General features: G+C 38.2%; 2 protein-coding genes across 3 annotated transcripts in view; one reads left to right on the plus strand and one right to left on the minus strand.

The window, feature by feature from the left end:
* The window catches only part of LOC106080963 (G-protein coupled receptor dmsr-1), a 269,442-nt gene that overhangs the window by 181,142 nt on the left and 70,441 nt on the right, over positions 1-17,859 (plus strand). The gene's annotated exons all lie outside the window — the stretch shown is intronic.
* LOC106080964 (uncharacterized) lies at positions 4,594-6,215 on the minus strand. Its single transcript, XM_013242601.2, has 2 exons — positions 6,193-6,215; positions 4,594-5,075 (listed from the first exon to the last, which is right to left on the minus strand). The coding sequence occupies exons 1-2, from the start codon at positions 6,202-6,204 to the stop codon at positions 4,809-4,811; spliced, it is 279 nt and encodes a 92-aa protein (XP_013098055.1). The 5' UTR covers positions 6,205-6,215; the 3' UTR covers positions 4,594-4,808.

Below are 17,859 nucleotides of genomic sequence, written 5' to 3' on the forward strand. Positions count from 1 at the left end.
AACTGACAGAAGAAAGAATGAAATTACAGAGTCACAAGCTGTGAACAAATTTGTCAACGCCGACTATATGAAAAATCCGCAATTACTTTTTGGGCAACCCAACCTAATAGAATAAATCATTCCCCTCAACTAAATTTTGTCTGTATAAATTTTTAGCAGAATCCATGATGGTGGATTCCCAGGATTCGGCCCGTCCGAACTTAGCACGCTTTTACTTGTTTTAGCTATTTACTGAAAAGTAAACATCTATGAATGAAGAGTTGCCCTGGAATATTTTTAGAAATATATACCCTGAGTAAAGGAAATGCCACCCTATTATCCTATGTTATGCAAATATATATACAATAAAACCACATCACACCCCTCTACGGGTCCAAAGAATGAAAATTGATTTGGTTTTAGTCCCATGGCATATTCAATATTGAAATGCCAGCAGAAACATTCCATCCATCAACAGAGAGACAGTGATAGTACTTGCGATACTTTTGTGATATTTGATACTCTTGCTGTCCATGGTCCTTAGTCCATTTTCTTATCACCATGTTAGATATATAAATTCAATATTCAAACATACATACTTCATGAGTATTGATGCTTGCAAATGGTAATATGAACTTGGTATGTAAGAATGTCATGTTTGTCCTGGTATCATGGTATATATTTCATTCATTTGTTTGAAATTAATACTTTAAATTGAAAATAAAGCATTTTTCTAAATAAACATAGAGGCTCGTGCCTTAATTTACATTTACTTGAGGCATAGGCAATATTTGCCAACATTTAGCATCAAATATTTGTAGAATGAAATTTAGCACCCACTATCAACATTCACTGGCAAATGCCATTAATGGAAGTCAAAGAAAGAAATATTTGATTTAAGGGATTTACCGTTCCAAATATTTCTTTGAAAAGTTAATTAAAAAGTTAAAATTAATTTTTTTGAATTTGTTATTCAACAATTTAGGAGAATGACTGACAAACAGATTGACAGACCGTCAGTCTGGTGCAATCATGCAAAAGTGCAAATTTGTCCATGAACATTCTATTAAGGAACAGGGGCAAACTTCTCACATATCACTGAGTGTTGGAAGATTCAATTTTAAGCTCAATGATAAGGGGGCTTCTTTTTATAGCTGAGTGCTGAATCCGAACTGCGTGCCGCAGAGCGACACCTCTTTGGGGAGAAGTTTTTTCATGGCAAAATACCTCACAAATGTCGGCAGCATTGAGAGGGGATAACCACCGCAGAACATTTTTTTCGGATGTTCTCGCCAGAATTCGAACCCAGGCGTTCAGCGTCAAAGGCGGACATGCTAACCTCTACGCTACGTTGGCCTCCAATCATGCTATCCATATAAAACTTGCTTTATATGGGTGTTCGTGCAGCCCTGTTAGGTAAGCTTCGATAATGGCGCCATTACATTGGACTCAAACAAATACGCCCCAAATTGAAAGGAAAATATAGCCCAAATTTGGGGTGCTTTTCCATTAAAAAAAATTACCCCAAAATAAATGCACCCCATAAATAAAAATAATATTTTTAAAATTTTGGAACCTGTCAAAAAGCTCCGAGACCAAATCGAGCGAAGTTTAAAAAATTTATATTTTTTTGACGTGTCAGAAAGCGCCGTAGGCAAAAATATTTAAAGACAAGTAAAAAGGCATTAAGATAACACACCTCACAGTCCCAAAATTTCAACAAAGTCGGATAATAAATGTGGCTTTTATGGGCCTCAGAACTTAAATCGGCAGATCGGTGTATATGGGGGCTATATCAAGACAGAGTCTGATATAGCCCATCTTCGAACTTAACCTGTCTATGAACAAAAAAAAAACGAAACGGCGCAAAATTTCAGCTCAATATATCTATTTTTAAGGACTGTAGCGTGATTTCAACAGACAGACGGACGAATGGACCGACAGACATGGCTTGATCGTCTTACATTTTTACGACTATAAAGAATATACATACTTTATAGGGTAGTAAATGGATATTTCGATGTGGTGCAAACGGAGTGACAAAATGAATATACCCCCATCCTTCGGTGGTGGGTATGAAAAATCGGGTAATTAAAAAAAGAAGTAAGAGCGTGCTAAGTTCGACCGGGCCGAATCTTATATACCCTCCACCATGGATCGCATTTGTCGAGTTCTATGCGCGGTATCTCCTTTTAGGCAAACAATGAATATTAAATAAGAACTGTTATACTATTGGACCTATATCAAGTTATAGTCCGATTCGGACCATAAATGAATGCTGAACATTGTAGAAGTCATTGTTTAATAATTCAGTTCATTGGGATAAGAATTGCGCCATGTAGGAGCTCAAGAAGCAAAATCGGGAGATCGGTTTATATGGGAGCTGTATCAAGCTATTGATCGATTCAGACCATATTGTACACGCATGTTAAAGGCCATAAGAGAAGCCGTTGTACAAAATTTTGGCCAAATCGGATGAGAATTGCGCCCTCTAGAGGCTCAAAAAGTCAAGATCCCAGATCGGTTCATATGGCAGCTATATTAGGTTATGAACTGATTTGTGCCATACCTAACACATTAATTGGAAGTCATAAAAAAACACCTCATGCAAAATTTCAGCCAAATCGGATGAGAATTGCGCTCTCTATTGGCTCAAGAAGTCAAGATCCAATATCGGTTTATGTAACAGCTATATCAAAACATTGACCGATTTGAACCATACTTAGCACAGTTGTTGGAAGTGATACCAAAACACCACTTGCAAAAGCAAATCAGACGAGAATTGCGCCCTCTAGAGGCTCAAGAAATCAAGACCCAAGATCGGTTTAAATGGCAGATATATCAAAACATGGACCGATTTGGCCCATTTACAATCCCAACCGACCTGCACTAATAAAAAGTATTTGTGGAAAATTTCGTACTTAGCATAGTTGTTGGTAGTCTTAACAGAACTCTACATGCAAATTTTTAGCCAAATCGGACATAAATTGCTGCTTGTAAGGCTCAAGAAGTCAAAGCGGGAGATCGGTTTATATGGGAGTTATATAAGGTTATACACCGATTTGGACCGTACTTCGCACAGTTGTTGGATGTCATAACAGAACACTGTGTGCAAAACAAAAGTTGCGGCTTCCAGGGAGATCAGTTTATATGGGAGCTTTACCTAAATCTTAGCCGATGTAGCCCATTAGAAATTCCCAACGACTTACATCAATAGTAAGTATCTGTGCAAAATTTCAAGCTGATAACTTTACACGTTCGACCGCTATCGTGACTTCGACAGACGGACGGACACGGCTAGATCGACTCAGATCGTCGAGACGATCAAGAATATATAACTTTGTGGTGTCTTGGACGAATATTAGCGCAGAGGTTAGCATGTCCGCCTATGACGCTGAATGCCTGGGTTCGAATCCTGGCGAGACCATCAGCAAAAAAATTTCAGCGGTGGTTTTCCCCTTCTAATTCTGGCAACATTTGTGAGGTACTATGCCATGTTAAACTTTTCTCCAAAGAAGTGTCACACTGCAGCACGCTGTTCGGACTCGGCTATAAAAAGGAGGCCCCTTATCATTGAGCTTAAACTGGAATCGGACTACACTCATTGATATGTGAGAAGTTTGCCCCTGTTCCTTAATGGAATGTTCATGGGCAAATTTTGAATTTTTACAAACAGAATGACTAGATCAGATTATGGTGGTGGGTATAAAAAACATCTGGGAATCTGGGCTTTGAATTATGTGAACTCGAGGGGTTTTTTCCAATTTTGTAATAAAAAATTGCCTATTTTGAAGTGCATAAACTCATTGGTCAGTCAAAAAAAATTATAAAATGTTGTGGGGGACACTGCGTCTATACCAGTGACGACCCACAATTGCAATTATTTGCAAGCCCATGGGCTTTTTTGGGATTATTTTCTTGTGTACTTAAATGGTAATTTGCAATAGTGTTAGTAGGTTTGGCCATCACTGCTCTACACGATCAAATAGTCACCCTTTTTCTCTACTAAGAGAGATACAAGAGATTAATAGGTCCGGTAAACGAATAATCATTTCAGGCTAACGAAACACTTTCGCTTTTAAAGAGTTTTTGGTTTTACAACAAAAGAAAGCTTCTTTTAACGTAGGCGCAGCTCCTGAAGGGTTTACAACAAACAAAGTTAGTTACATTCAATAATGCTACGTTTATGGTTAACGTTTGATATGTTGAAGCGAAACATAACAAGGTTGCAACAAAAGAAAATATTTGCACTAAAAGTATTTTGTTTGTCGTAACAATGTCCCAAACGTTCTATTTTTCTGCGTGTGTACGGCTCTATATAAACCGGTACACAAATTGGTTCTTTCAGAATTTAGAGAGCGCAATTTAATATATGATTTGGCTGATGACTTCCCACACCTATTAGTATGATATAGCACTCACATAAACCCATCTTGCTTTTTCATTTCATTCCTACATGGGATACCCTAATTTAAATTTTCACTGCCATTTCATTATGTTGACTACATGGGATACCCTAATTTAAATTTTCACTGCCATTTCATTATGTTGACTAAAACGCAATTTATTGAGACTGTTTACAAATAATATACAGAAAAAAAACTCAACAAGAAAGATTATAAAAAAAATGTTAAGACCATGACCTATTTCATTTCGTTTAAACTTTTTGGAAAAAAAAAAATTCAAAGGCAAACAATTGCTTTTGCTTTTCATTATAGATGTCACATTGTTTACTTTTAGCTCAATTCATTCTCTCTTCTTTTTCCATTGGCGCATAGGCAGCGACACCATCCACATCCTCATCATCTTGGTCTTTGTGTGTGTTCCATTTATTTGAAGTGATGATAGGAATGATACGAGGGCAAAATGTGATGTGAGGTCAGCAAAGGAGCATGGGCCACAATGGGGGCATGGGCAATAATGGGGGCATGCGAGATAAGAGGAGCATGATGAACCACGGCTGGAGCCACATAGGAATGTGAAATGATTGGAGCATGATAGCCAACGCCGAAATGGAGACCACGTTTGGCTTTAACAGCAGCTTCGTCATCAATGGGGGCTGAATGACAAACGGCAAGAGCCAAGGCGAAAATTACCTGTAAAAGAAGAAAAAAGAAGAAGGATTAAAAAAAAAACTCAATGAAAAATCCAATATTTAAGAACCGATATGCAAATTTGCCCATGAACATTCCATTAAGGAACAGGGGCAAACTTCTCACATATCAATGAGTGCTGTCCGATAAACGTTTTTAGTTTTTAGCCGGGTCCGAATGGCATGCCGCAGTCCCTGAGTTCTCAATGAAGACCCCCAGACCCAGTCTGTCCTCTTGCTTCGATCCATCCATGTAACATGACCTTCCAGATGACAATACTAGGATTTCGTCAATCCAAAACTATGACGCTGACACAGGCTCTAAAAGTGAAAATCGGTTGATACATATATACGGGGGCTATATCTGAATATGGACCGAATAAGGACCATACAACCGGTTCAGAGTACATGTTGTCTTGGCATAGTTGAAGCGATGAGGACTAAGCCCACTAGGGTACTGGAGGTTATTCTAGATATTCGACCCATTGATATACAGATTAAGTGTGAGGCAGCCACTGCGGCTATGAGAGTTAAGGTGATGGAAGAATGGACATTACTGTTGAATTTCATAGAAATCAGTCCATATTCAGATATAGCACCCGTATATATGTATCAACCGATTTTCACTTTTAGAGCCTGTGCCAGCGTATTTCTTAACAGACCTTTTCTAAATTTTGCACAATATATTTTTCTATGATTTTAACTGTATATGCCGTTTTGGTTAAAATCTGTTAAGAATTGGATATATTTTCGTCCGATTTTGACTAATATTGCAATAATTTGGTTTCTCTTAGACTTTTCTGCTCACTTGTTAATGTCACAGAAATCTGTTCAGGTTTCGATATAGCTTCTATATATAAGTATTTCCCGATTTTCACTTTTAAGGCCTTTGCTAACGCATTTATCGACTTATCTTTTGAAAATTTTCCACTACGATTTTTTCCATAACTCCCATCATATGTCCGGATTTGGGTCGAAATTCTACATTTAAAATTTCGATGAATTAACCTGCATACCCAATGTGGTGTAGGGTCGGCTTCGCCCGACTTTAGGCCGTCCTTGTTTTATTCCTTGTTTGTTTGTTTTATTAACCATTAAATAAATTGTCCTTTTCAACTCACAAGAAATTTCATGTTGTTCTGTTGTTGTTGTTTTTTTTTTTTTGGTAAATTAATGCACCAACACTTGCTTCAAAAACGATCAAAAAAACGTAACTAATGCATTTTCTGCAGAATGCAACAATATTTATACTTTACGCCCCAAACTTCCCTCATTGCACTAATGCACTCGCCACACACACACACACACACACTCACGCATTCTCAGCTTAGAGTGGCAACCAACATAGGTCTCGACAATAAAAACACATTCAATAGACAAATCTTCTAATTGGCAATTCAATTGGCTTTAAAGTAGTTTTGTTATCTACGTGCGTAGAAACATCAACAGCAGCCGAAACTGTAACTGAACCAGACCGGAGGTGTGCGGGGGGCAACATGACCATGCGTATGGGAATTTATATGGGCGAAAATACCAGAAATATTAAAGCATTAAGAAAAAATTTGAAAATTTTAACTCATTTAGAAGAGTGTTTTGATTTTGTGATTTGTGCTGCTATAGAAGAAAAATTTTAAGTTGAATTTAAAAAAAAAGTAACATAGAAAAACTGTCAACAGGGATAGGTAAAAGAGCAAAATCCAAAGCTTTCAATGTATACATTTATAAGATCCAACGAAGATGAACTGGCAGCTAAAGTCCCCAATAGTTACGACAGATAAGGTTAGCTCATAGTGTCAGTCTGCAATTAGCCATTTACGTCCATTGTGCTAGCACAGAAACAAGAGAAGAAACTTGCCTTCCCAGCATTGAACCTGCCAGATCGCTTAACAAAACCCTAATAACTTGGGAATGTTCAAATCCGCTAAAACACACAAAGCCTCATTGAAATAAGACCCTATACTGTAACTTCTTCTTCCTCTTGTCGCAACAGGTGAGGTACACAAAAGTTTTTCTAAAGTTTCCTGCACTCCTTTTCAACGTCCTTGCAGCTTGTGCAACCAACTGCTTGCAACCACTGCGTTTTCAGCATATTCATACCCTACACCACTATTGTGGTACAGGGTATTATAACTTAGTGCATTTGTTTGTAACACCCAAAAGGAAGAGGGATAGACCCATGGATAAGTATACCGATAGACTTAGAATCACTTTCTAATTCGATTTAACTATGTCCGTCTGTCCATGTTAATTGTATGCAAAGTACAGTTCACAGTTTTCATCCAATCGTCTTCAAATTTGGTACAGGCATGTTTTTCTGCCTAGAGATAAAACCTATTAAAACTGGAAAAAATCGGTTCAAATTTGGATATAGCTCCCATATATATGTTCGTCCGATTTGCAGTAATATAGCAATAACAAGTAAGAGCGTGCTAAGTTCGGCCGGGCCGAATCTTATATACCCTCCACCATTGATCGCATTTGTCGAGTTATATGCGCGGTATCTCTTTTTAGACAAACATAGAATATTGAATAAGAATTGTTATGCAATTGGAGCTATATCAAGTTATAAACCGATTCGAACCATAAATGAATGCTGAACTTTGTAGAAGTCATTGTGTAATATTTCAGTTCATTCGGATAAGAATTGCGCCTTGTAGGGGCTCAAGAAGTAAAATCGGGAGATTGGTTTGTATGGGAGCTGTATCAAGCTATTGATCGATTCAGACTATATAAGACACGTATGTTGAAGGTCATGAGAGAAGCTGTTGTACAAAATTTCAGCCAATTCGGATGAGAATTGCGCCCTCTAGAGGTTCAAGAAGTCAAGATTCCAGACCGGTTTATATGACAGCTATATCAGGTTCTATACCGATTTACGCCATACTAAGCACAGTTATTGGAAGTCATAACAAAACACATCATGGAAATTTTCACCTAAATCGGATGAGAATTGCGCGCTCTATTGGCTCAAGAAGTCAAGATCCAAGATCGGTTTATATGACAGCTATACCAGATTATGAACCGATTAGAATCATACTTAGCACAGTTATTGAAAGTTATACCAAAACACTACGTGCAAAATTTCAGTTACATCGGACGAGAATTGCGCCCTCTAGAGGCTCAAGAAGTCAAGACCCAAGATCGGTTATATGGCAGCTATATCAAAACATGGACCGATTTAAACCATACTTTGCACAGTTGTTGGAAGTGCTACCAAAACACTACGTGCGAAATTTCAATAAAATCGGATAAGAATTGCGCCTTCTAGAGGCTAAAGAAGTCAAGACCCAAGACCGGTTTATATGACAGCTATATCAAAACATGGACCCATTTCGCCCATTTACAACACCAACCGACCTACACTAATAAAAAGTATTTGTGCAAAATTTTAAGCGGCTAGCTTTACTCCTTCAAAAGTTAGCGTGCTTTCGACAGACAGACGAACGAACATACAGACGGACGGACATGGCTAGATCAACTTAAAATGACATGATGATCAAGAATATATATGCTTTATGGGATCTTAGACGCATTTTTGCAGGTGTTACAAACAGAATGACGAAATTAGTATACCCCCATCCTATGGTGGAGGGTATAAAATTGTCATTTGTCAACCGATTCTCTCGAAATTTGGCAAGAAGGATTTTCTTACGATTCTCGATAGAACTGGTGAATTTCATTAAAATCGGTTCAGATTTGGATATAGCTCCCATATATATGTTCGTCCGATTTGCAGTAATACAGCAATAAAATGGTCATTTATTACCGATTCTCTTGAAATTAGGCAGAAAGGATTTTCTTATGACTTTCGATATTAGTCCATATTAGTGGTGAATTTCATAGAAATCGGTTTAGATTTGGATATAGCTCCCATATATAAAGGGTGATTTTTTTTGAGGTTAGGATTTTCATGCATTAGTATTTGACAGATCAAGTGGGATTTCAGACATGGTGTCAAAGAGAAAGATGCTCAGTATGCTTTGACATTTCATCATGAATAGACTTACTAACGAGCAACGCTTGCAAATCATTTTCAGTGAATGGGCCCTAGAAAAGTTGGCAGAAAATCCGCTTTTTTATCGACAAATTTTGTTCAGCGATGAGGCTCATTTCTGGTTGAATGGCTACGTAAATAAGCAAAATTGCCGCATTTGGAGTGAAGAGCAACCAGAAGCCGTTCAAGAACTGCCCATGCATCCCGAAAAATGCACTGTTTGGTGTGGTTTGTACGCTGGTGGAATCATTGGACCGTATTTTTTCAAAGATGCTGTTGGACGCAACGTTACGGTGAATGAACACATTTCGAACCGAACACTGATTTTGGTAATAAAATTCAATGATTTGCAAGCGTTGCTCGTTAGTAAGTCTATTCATGATGAAATGTCAAAGCATACTGAGCATCTTTCTCTTTGACACCATGTCTGAAATCCCACGTGATCTGTCAAATACTAATGCATGAAAATCCTAACCTCAAAAAAATCACCCTTTATATTCGTCCGATTTGCTGTGATACAGCAATAAAATGTTAATTTGTTAACCAATTCTCTCGAAATTTGGTAGGAAGGATTTTCTTATGATTCTCGATAGTACTGGTGAATTTCATAAAAATCGGATCAGATTTAGATATAGCTCTCATATATATATGTACATATATATATGGCCCGATTTTCACTCCTAGACCAACTGCAAGCGCATTTATAGACCAATCTTCCCAAAACTTTGCACAACGCTTTCCTCGACGATTTTTTTGGCACGAAGGATTTTCTTATGACTCTTAATATTACTGGCGAATTTCATAGAAATTGTATCAGATTTAGATATAGCTGTCATTTATGTGTTTCGCCCGATTTTCACTTTTAACGCCTCTGCAAACATATTTATTAACCCACCTTACCACAATTGTGCACAACATTTTACTCGATGACTGCCACAATATCTAAGAAGTTTGGTCAAAGTCGATTTAGATTTTGATGTAGCTCCCATATATATGTTCGTCAGAGTTTTTCGGTAATTTGTTATCGTATGTCAACCGTTGTTATTACATTTTGAACATATTTGCTTTGCACGAAATTTGATGCAGGAATCTAGTTCACCCATCTGAATACATCCGCTGAGATCAATCAGAATTGGTTCAGAATAAAATATAGCCCCCCTTTTGTATTTATAGTGTAGATGTAGGGTATTATAAAGTCGGCACCGCCCGACATTTGCCTTTCCTTACTGGTTTCCAATCGGACTGTGACCTGTCATGCCGAACACGATGTGTGAGACTTATCAGCAAGTCGTCTCCGGTCAGCGGGTAACCCATCGACTCTTGCAGCTTTATTGTTCTTCAGACGGGTTACTGCTTGTTGTGACTAGGTGGTACGCATTCTGTATCATCATCAGGGATTGGTTGTGGCCATTGGTATTCTCATGGCCGGTGTTGCCATTTTTGGTAGGTTCCTACCAAAATTGGTAGATTTTTATTGTTTTGGTAGGTTAGTAGGCTGACCTCAATTTTTGGTAGGTTTTTCCAACATATAAACACCAAGTTAATTGCTGAAAAAATTGCCGCGGATAACTGTAGTACTACCATGTAGCACACACTACTCCCATGCCAATAAAACCCCCGGCCGGGGGGTCAAAAAATTTTTGTTGGTTTTGTTTTTTTTTCTTTAAACTTATTTTAGAAATTCGGCTAAAAGTGATTTTTAAATGTTTTTTAAATCGAATTTTATTGAGACATTTGTTGCTGTGCACTTGGTTATTCCATCATGAATAAAGTGTGTCGGTAAGTCTACTGAACATAAAATCAAGAGTTCTCAAATCACGCGGTGGCAAAATTAATAAAATTGGACTTTATAGTAATAGTAGAGAGAGTGACAGAGAAAAAAGCCAAAAACAAAGCGAACAAGACAAGCAGCGCAATCCGAAGAAAGAAAATAAAAGCACCTCCACAGCACCATGTGCACATGTAGCGGCTGGTTAAAAGGTTTTTTGTCTTGCTTATGTTGTTGTTATATGTTGGCTTGCAAAGAGTGCCTTTCAACAACAAATTTGTACTTTGGGTCGTTAAAATTAAAAATAAATTGTTGCAGGAAAATTAACAAATTTTGTCGTTGTTTTTTCGACAAAAGTTGTTGTTTTTCAAAATTATTTTTTTCTGTGTACGTATTCGTTAAGAGTGCAGAATAAAACCATGGATGGAAACCATGGATTGAGGGACCAAATACTCTTACATGGCGTCTCACTGCATGAAAATTTCCTAAAGGGCGTAAGTTCTGATATTGACAGTAACTGGTACGAGTGTTAAGGGATCTCTTCCAAATTTCGTAAATTCTGGGTAAGAAATGCGGCTTTCGTTCGTTCAAAATTCATCTTTTCAATGCCTTCAATCGAAAAATAGGCCTATATGGCAGTTGCATACAAATATGTTCAGATTTGGTACATACCCAGATGTTGAGGGGCGTACGCTACTTACGGTAACGGCGAAAATGGATAGTAAAAGCGTATTTCTGGAAACAAACCCTTAAATCGGTAAAAAAAAATATACGACTTTTATAATGGTGCTTTATCAAGATATATGCCATCTTTGAACTTTAGGCAATAGAGTGATTTCAACAAACGGATGGACGGACAGACATGTCTATATCCTCTATAAATATAGCGACCATCTTGTATATATCGTCTATAAATATATATCGTCTATAAATATAACGAACATCTTGTATGTATGCTTTGTATGTATGGAATAGCAAAATGGCTAACTCTTCAGTGGTGTGTATTGAAACATATACAGCATTTTTGGCTTGTAGAACTTTTGGTAGGTCTTGGTTGGATTTGATAGGATTTTTCTTAAATTTTGGTAGGAAATAATTTTCTTGAGAGGCAACAGTGCTCATGGCCACCTTCATTGGATACCAGCAGCTGGGAAAAAGTTATTTCCATATCCCAAACACACTATCGGTATCAGTTACCAGATTTCCTTCTTTGTGTTTCTGGAAGAATGTGACTGCACCACAGCCATCGGTTTAATAATTGATTCTTTGTTAGAATTTTCGGACTTTATTCTGGCTCCTGAACATTTCGATTCGCTCACACTGACGTCTTTTCATTTCCTTCTTTTTCCAGCGAAAAAGACGTTTTTCCTCTCACCTTCACCTGGCGTTGCTACTGAGGTTGCCCTGTACGCCGTATTCAAGGTTCTAGGAGATGCAGGCGCCTCTTGGCCCCTAAAGTTGGTCAACTCGGTAGTTCGAACAAGTAAAAGCGTGCTAAGTTCGGCCGTGCCGGGAATCTGGGAAACCACCCACCTTCACAAATTTTGGTAATAAAATTCAATGATTTGCAAGCGTTGCTCGTTAGTAAGTCTATTCATGATGAAATGTCAAAGCATACTGAGCATCTTTCTCTTTGACACCATGTCTGAAATCCCACGTGATCTGTCAAATACTAATGCATGAAAATCCTAACCTCAAAAAAATCACCCTTTACTTGATGGGGTCTTAGGCGAATATTTCGAGGTGTTACAAACGGATTGACTAGATTAATACATCCCCATCCTATGGTGGTGGGTAAAAAATGGTCCGGGCTGCCAAACATTCGTTTGTGGTCCGATTTTCAAATTTTTATTTTGCTGGATAGTGTTCAACTATCCCTACAAAACAATCCGCTTGACTTATACAATATCTCCTCTGATTCCGGGGATATACGAGTTTAAATTTTTAATTGTTGAAGTATGGGTCGAGATTGACTTCGTATTGTGCAATTTTCGAAGGCATTTGTGGTTCGATTCTAATTTGTATGCATGCTTTGGATTGGTGACAAAATTCACAACGACTTTGCGGTCAAATGTGTCCCTATCTGATTATTCATTTAAAAGTCAAAACGTTTGAAAAAAGTGTATTTTTTTAATTTTTGATTCCCAAGCACATATCCCCCATTTGGGTTTGTGTTTTTCTTAGTCCATATGTTACCTAAACCCTTGCAAAAATTTTTTGTATCTAACAATATTTGCAGTCTTCACAGCAAATTTTCAAAAAAAAAAAATGCGGATTTTGAAAACATCTTTGCCAAAAAGGGGTATTTTGGGGATTTTCGTAAAAAAAGTCGGGCAGAATTTTTTTTTAGTTTTTTAAGGGCATTTTTATCTGAAAAATTTCAATGGGACCACAAATGAAGATTTGGCAGCCCGAACAATTTTCCGAAATGCCGGGGTGAGCAAAATTACGGGCCTGCCAATAGGCACCTGAACCACCTAGGGGCTAGAAATTTTGCACACAATCTCGCTAGCACCTCCGCTCTAACCATTTCGAATTTCAGGGAGATATCTTTACCCGTTCTCACACGGCATATTTTTTACTAGTTTTTTTTTCGATTTACTCCCACTGTGCGACTGCCCTAGTGTGACACATTTTAGGCGAGAAGTTTTTACATGGCTTCTATGCATGGCATAGTAGCTCACAAATGTCGCCAGCATTAGGAGGTAATAACCACCGCTATAATTTTTTCTGATGTTCTCCCCAGGATTCGAACCCAGGCGTTCAGAGTCATAGGCGGACATGCCTCTGCGCTGCGCTGGCCTTCACATATTGGGTTGCCCAAAAAGTAATTGCGGATTTTTTAAAAGAAAGTAAATGCATTTTTAATAAAACTTAGAACGAACTTTAATCAAATATACTTTTTTACACTTTTTTTCTAAAGCAAGCTAAAAGTAACAGCTGATAACTGACAGAAGAAAGAAAGCAATTACAGAGTCACAAGCTGTGAAAAAATTTGTCAACGTCGACTATATGAAAAATCCGCAATTACTTTTTGAAGGTCATAGGAAAAGACATTGTGAAAATTTACAGTCAAATCGGTAAGAATTGCTCCAATTTTTGGCTGATTCGTCAGTATCTTTGTACGTAAAGGACACATGTGTCCTTTCATTTGTGTAAATTTTTAGCACAATCCAAGGTGATGGGTTCCCAAGACTCGACTCGGCCAAACATAGCACATGTTGAATTTTGTAATCCCTAGAAAAATCTTTAGCCTCGCTAAGTCTAACTGACATTATTACATCTATTTCTGTAGCTTAACTGTCTAACAAGACTCAATGTGCAACTACAACAATGAAGACTTGTGAGTTTTCCATCAATTTTCTGTTCAGTTCTCAAAAAGATTTTTGAAAACACATACATATGTATACAATGGATGTATGTATATTGCCTACACTTGAAAATCAATATGGGAAAATACATGAAATATTGTTCATAAGAAAATAAGTGCGTAAACTGTTTTATTGCACGTCCAATAAAAAATAACTAGTTTGGTACTGTAAACAATACAGTGAAAGGCCAATGAATTAGCACGCCAAATGTTTTGCTGTAGAAAATAAGAGAAGGTAAATATAGTAGTTTAATTCAAATTCCATATTATCGCCATCGGCTTAACATATCCCATTGCACAGTGGGATAGTATCGAAAAAACCAAAACTATTGGTTTGCCCAAAAAGTAATTGCGGATTTTTCATATAGTCGGCGTTGACAAATTTTTTCACAGCTTGTGACTCTGTAATTGCATTCTTTCTTCTGTCAGTTATCAGCTGTTACTTTTAGCTTGCTTTAGAAAAAAAGTGTAAAAAAAGTATATTTGATTAAGGTTCATTCTAAGTTCTATTAAAAATGCATTTACTTTCTTTTAAAAAATCCGCAATTACTTTTTGGGCAACCAATAGTAAAAACAAGTGAAAAGGCATTATGTTCGACCGGGCTGAACTTTGGATACCCACCACCTCGGGTATATATGTTAACCATCTTTCACCATATAAACCGGTCTCCCTATTTGACATCTTTAACCCCTGGAAGAAGCAATTTTTGTCCGATTTGGCTTAAATGTTGCAGATAATGCTCTGTTACGACTTCTAACAACTGTGCCAAGTACGGTCCAAATCGGTTCATAACATGATATACCACCATATAAACCGATCTCCCGATTTAACTTCTTGAGCCATTGGAAGCCACAATTTTTGTCCGATTTTGTTTTAATTTTGCATATAATGACTATATATGACTTCCAGAAACAATGCCAAGTACGGTCCAAATCGGTAAATACAGTAGTTTAATTTAAGTTCCATACTATCGCCATCGGATTAACATATCCCATTGCACAGTGGGATTGAATCGTAAAAACAAAACTAGTAAAAACAAGTAAAAAGACATTATGTTCGACCGGGCTGAACTTTGGATACCCACCAACACCCACCATCTCGGGTATATATATTAACCATCTTTCACCATATAAACCGGTCTCCCTATTTGACATCTTTAACCCCTGGAAGAAGCAATTTTTGTCCGATTTGGCTTAAATGTTGCAGATAATGTTCTGTTACTACTTCCTACAACTGTGCCAAGTACGGTCCAAAATAGGTCTATAACCTGATATAGCTCCCATACAAACCGATCTCCCAATTTTACTTCTTGAGCCCCTGGAAGCCACAATTTTTGTACGATTTAGCTAAAATGTTGCAAGTAATGTTCTTCTATGACTTCCAACCACTGTGCCAAGTACGGTCCAAATCGGTACATAACCTGATATAGCTCCCATATAAACCGATCTCCCGAATTGACATCGTTATCTCCTGGAAGCCGCAATTTTTGTCCGATTTAGCGAAAATTTTGCACTTTGTGTTTTGGTATGACTTCCAACAACTGTGCCAAGTACGGTCCTGTATAGCTATAACCTGGTATAGCTCCCATTCGAGTATAGACCGGTCTCTCGACTATCCTTGTTCGGTTTCTAGAAGATTTAATTTTTGCTAGTTTGACAGAAGTTTGGTATGTAGAATAAAGTTTTGCTCTTCAATTAAATTTTGTTTTAGCAAAATTTAGAATTTGACATGTTCAATTTGGAGTTTGATTTTGGCATGCTTGTCAAAATCCTTTAATTTTATTGTGGTCCTCGTCGAGTCAACAGGTGAGTATTAAGTGCGAATTAAATTGAATTGTGTTAAAAGTGTTATGTGTTATAAAGTTGTTGGCAGATGCTGTGACCCCAGCCTAGAAAGGAAAAAATTTATTGCTTGAAAGATTTCTTTGACAATTACAAAACACGTTTTTTTACAACAAAAGTGAACTATATTTGCAAATTAGTGAAATGTGTTACGTTTTTGTTGCTAAAAAAATTTACTTGTTTTGACCAGCAAATCTTGACATAGGCGGACCACACCCACTAGGACACTGGAGACTATTGTAGATATTCGACCCATAGACATGCAGATTTAGTGCGAGACAGTCACTGGGGCCATGAGAATTAAGGCGGCTATGAGACCATCGCGGTATAATCGAGGCGACGATAGGAAACCTAGAAGGAATGGAAGAGGTTTCCGATCGGATACCTCAGACGACACTTGAAGTCGAGTGCGGGGCACCGGGGCATTGACGGAACCCTAGTATTGCCATCTGGAAGATCATTTTACACGGATGGATCAAAGCTAGAGGACAGAGTGGACCTGGGGGTCTACATTTAGAACCCAAGGACTGAGATAATACGATCCTGCAGGCGGAGATCCGGGCGATCGCAAAATGCCTGAGGTGATGTGGTGTTAACGCGAGGATGTCGAGTATGAACATCTTTGCAAATTGCAAATTTTGCCCATGAACATTCCACCAAGGAACAGGGGCCAACTTCTCACATATCAATGAGTGCAGTCCGATTCTAGTTAAAGCTAATGATAAGGGGCCTCCTTTTTATAGCCGAGTCCGAACGGCGAGCCGCAGTGCGACACCTCTTTGGAGAGAAGTTTTACATAGCATAGTACCTCACAAATGTCGTCAGCATTAGGAGGGGAAAATCACCGCTGAAAATTTTTTCTGATGATCTCGCCAGGATTCGAACCCAGGCGTTCAGCGTCATAGGCGGACATGCTAACCGCTGCGCTACGGTGGCCTCCGGACAGTAAACTATGCCATAACGGCAATAACAACCAGGACGGTAAAATCACGAAAAGTGTAGGAATGTAAGAAGGAGATTAACGCTTTTCTCTGAGTATGGGGGTCATAGCGGAGTAACTGGGAATGAGAAAGCAGACAATTTGCCGATGAAGGCCGAAGAACTGTTATCGTTTAACTTGGTTAACCCAAAGCCTTTCCGGTCGACGCAGTCCCAGTTAACAAGCCGATTACTGGCTTAATTGTATGTCCATATTGGCACGGGGCGGATTAATATCCACAACAAATATTTTATTTTAACTTCCAACTCCCCTGCCAAGTTAGGGCGCCTCGGTAGCCGAGTTGGTAGCGTGCTTGGATTACCAGTACAAGAGTCGTGGGTTCGATTCCCGCCATAAGCCTTGGCCTGTCACTACTGTGGTATCACAATGGACTTGAAATTGTCTAAGTAAGTCTGTAAAGGACTGCCACTCTTACTTAACCTAAACCTGCCAAGTATGGCTCAAATCGGTTTATAACCAGATATAGCTCCCATATAAACCGATCTCAGATCTTGACTTCTTAAACCTCTAGAGGGCGCAATTCTTATCCGATTTGGCTGCGACACTTCTTAACAAATTCGTAAGGAAATCGGTTCGACAAGTCTGAGGGAGTTTATTTTTATACCCACCACCATAGGATGGAGGTATACTAATCTAGTCATTCCATTTGTAACACCTCGAAATATTCATCTAAGACCCCATCTAGTATAGATATTCTTGATCGTCTCGACGTTTTTTTTTTGGAATTGCGAATGGTGCCGTTAACTCTTGCCTTGGAATTTTTGTTTTCTTTCGGACCGATTCGTCGGCAAAATTGTCCGCTTCGTCTGCGATT

The sequence above is a fragment of the Stomoxys calcitrans genome, chromosome 5 (assembly GCF_963082655.1).
Source record: "Stomoxys calcitrans chromosome 5, idStoCalc2.1, whole genome shotgun sequence".
NCBI lineage: Eukaryota > Metazoa > Arthropoda > Insecta > Diptera > Muscidae > Stomoxys > Stomoxys calcitrans.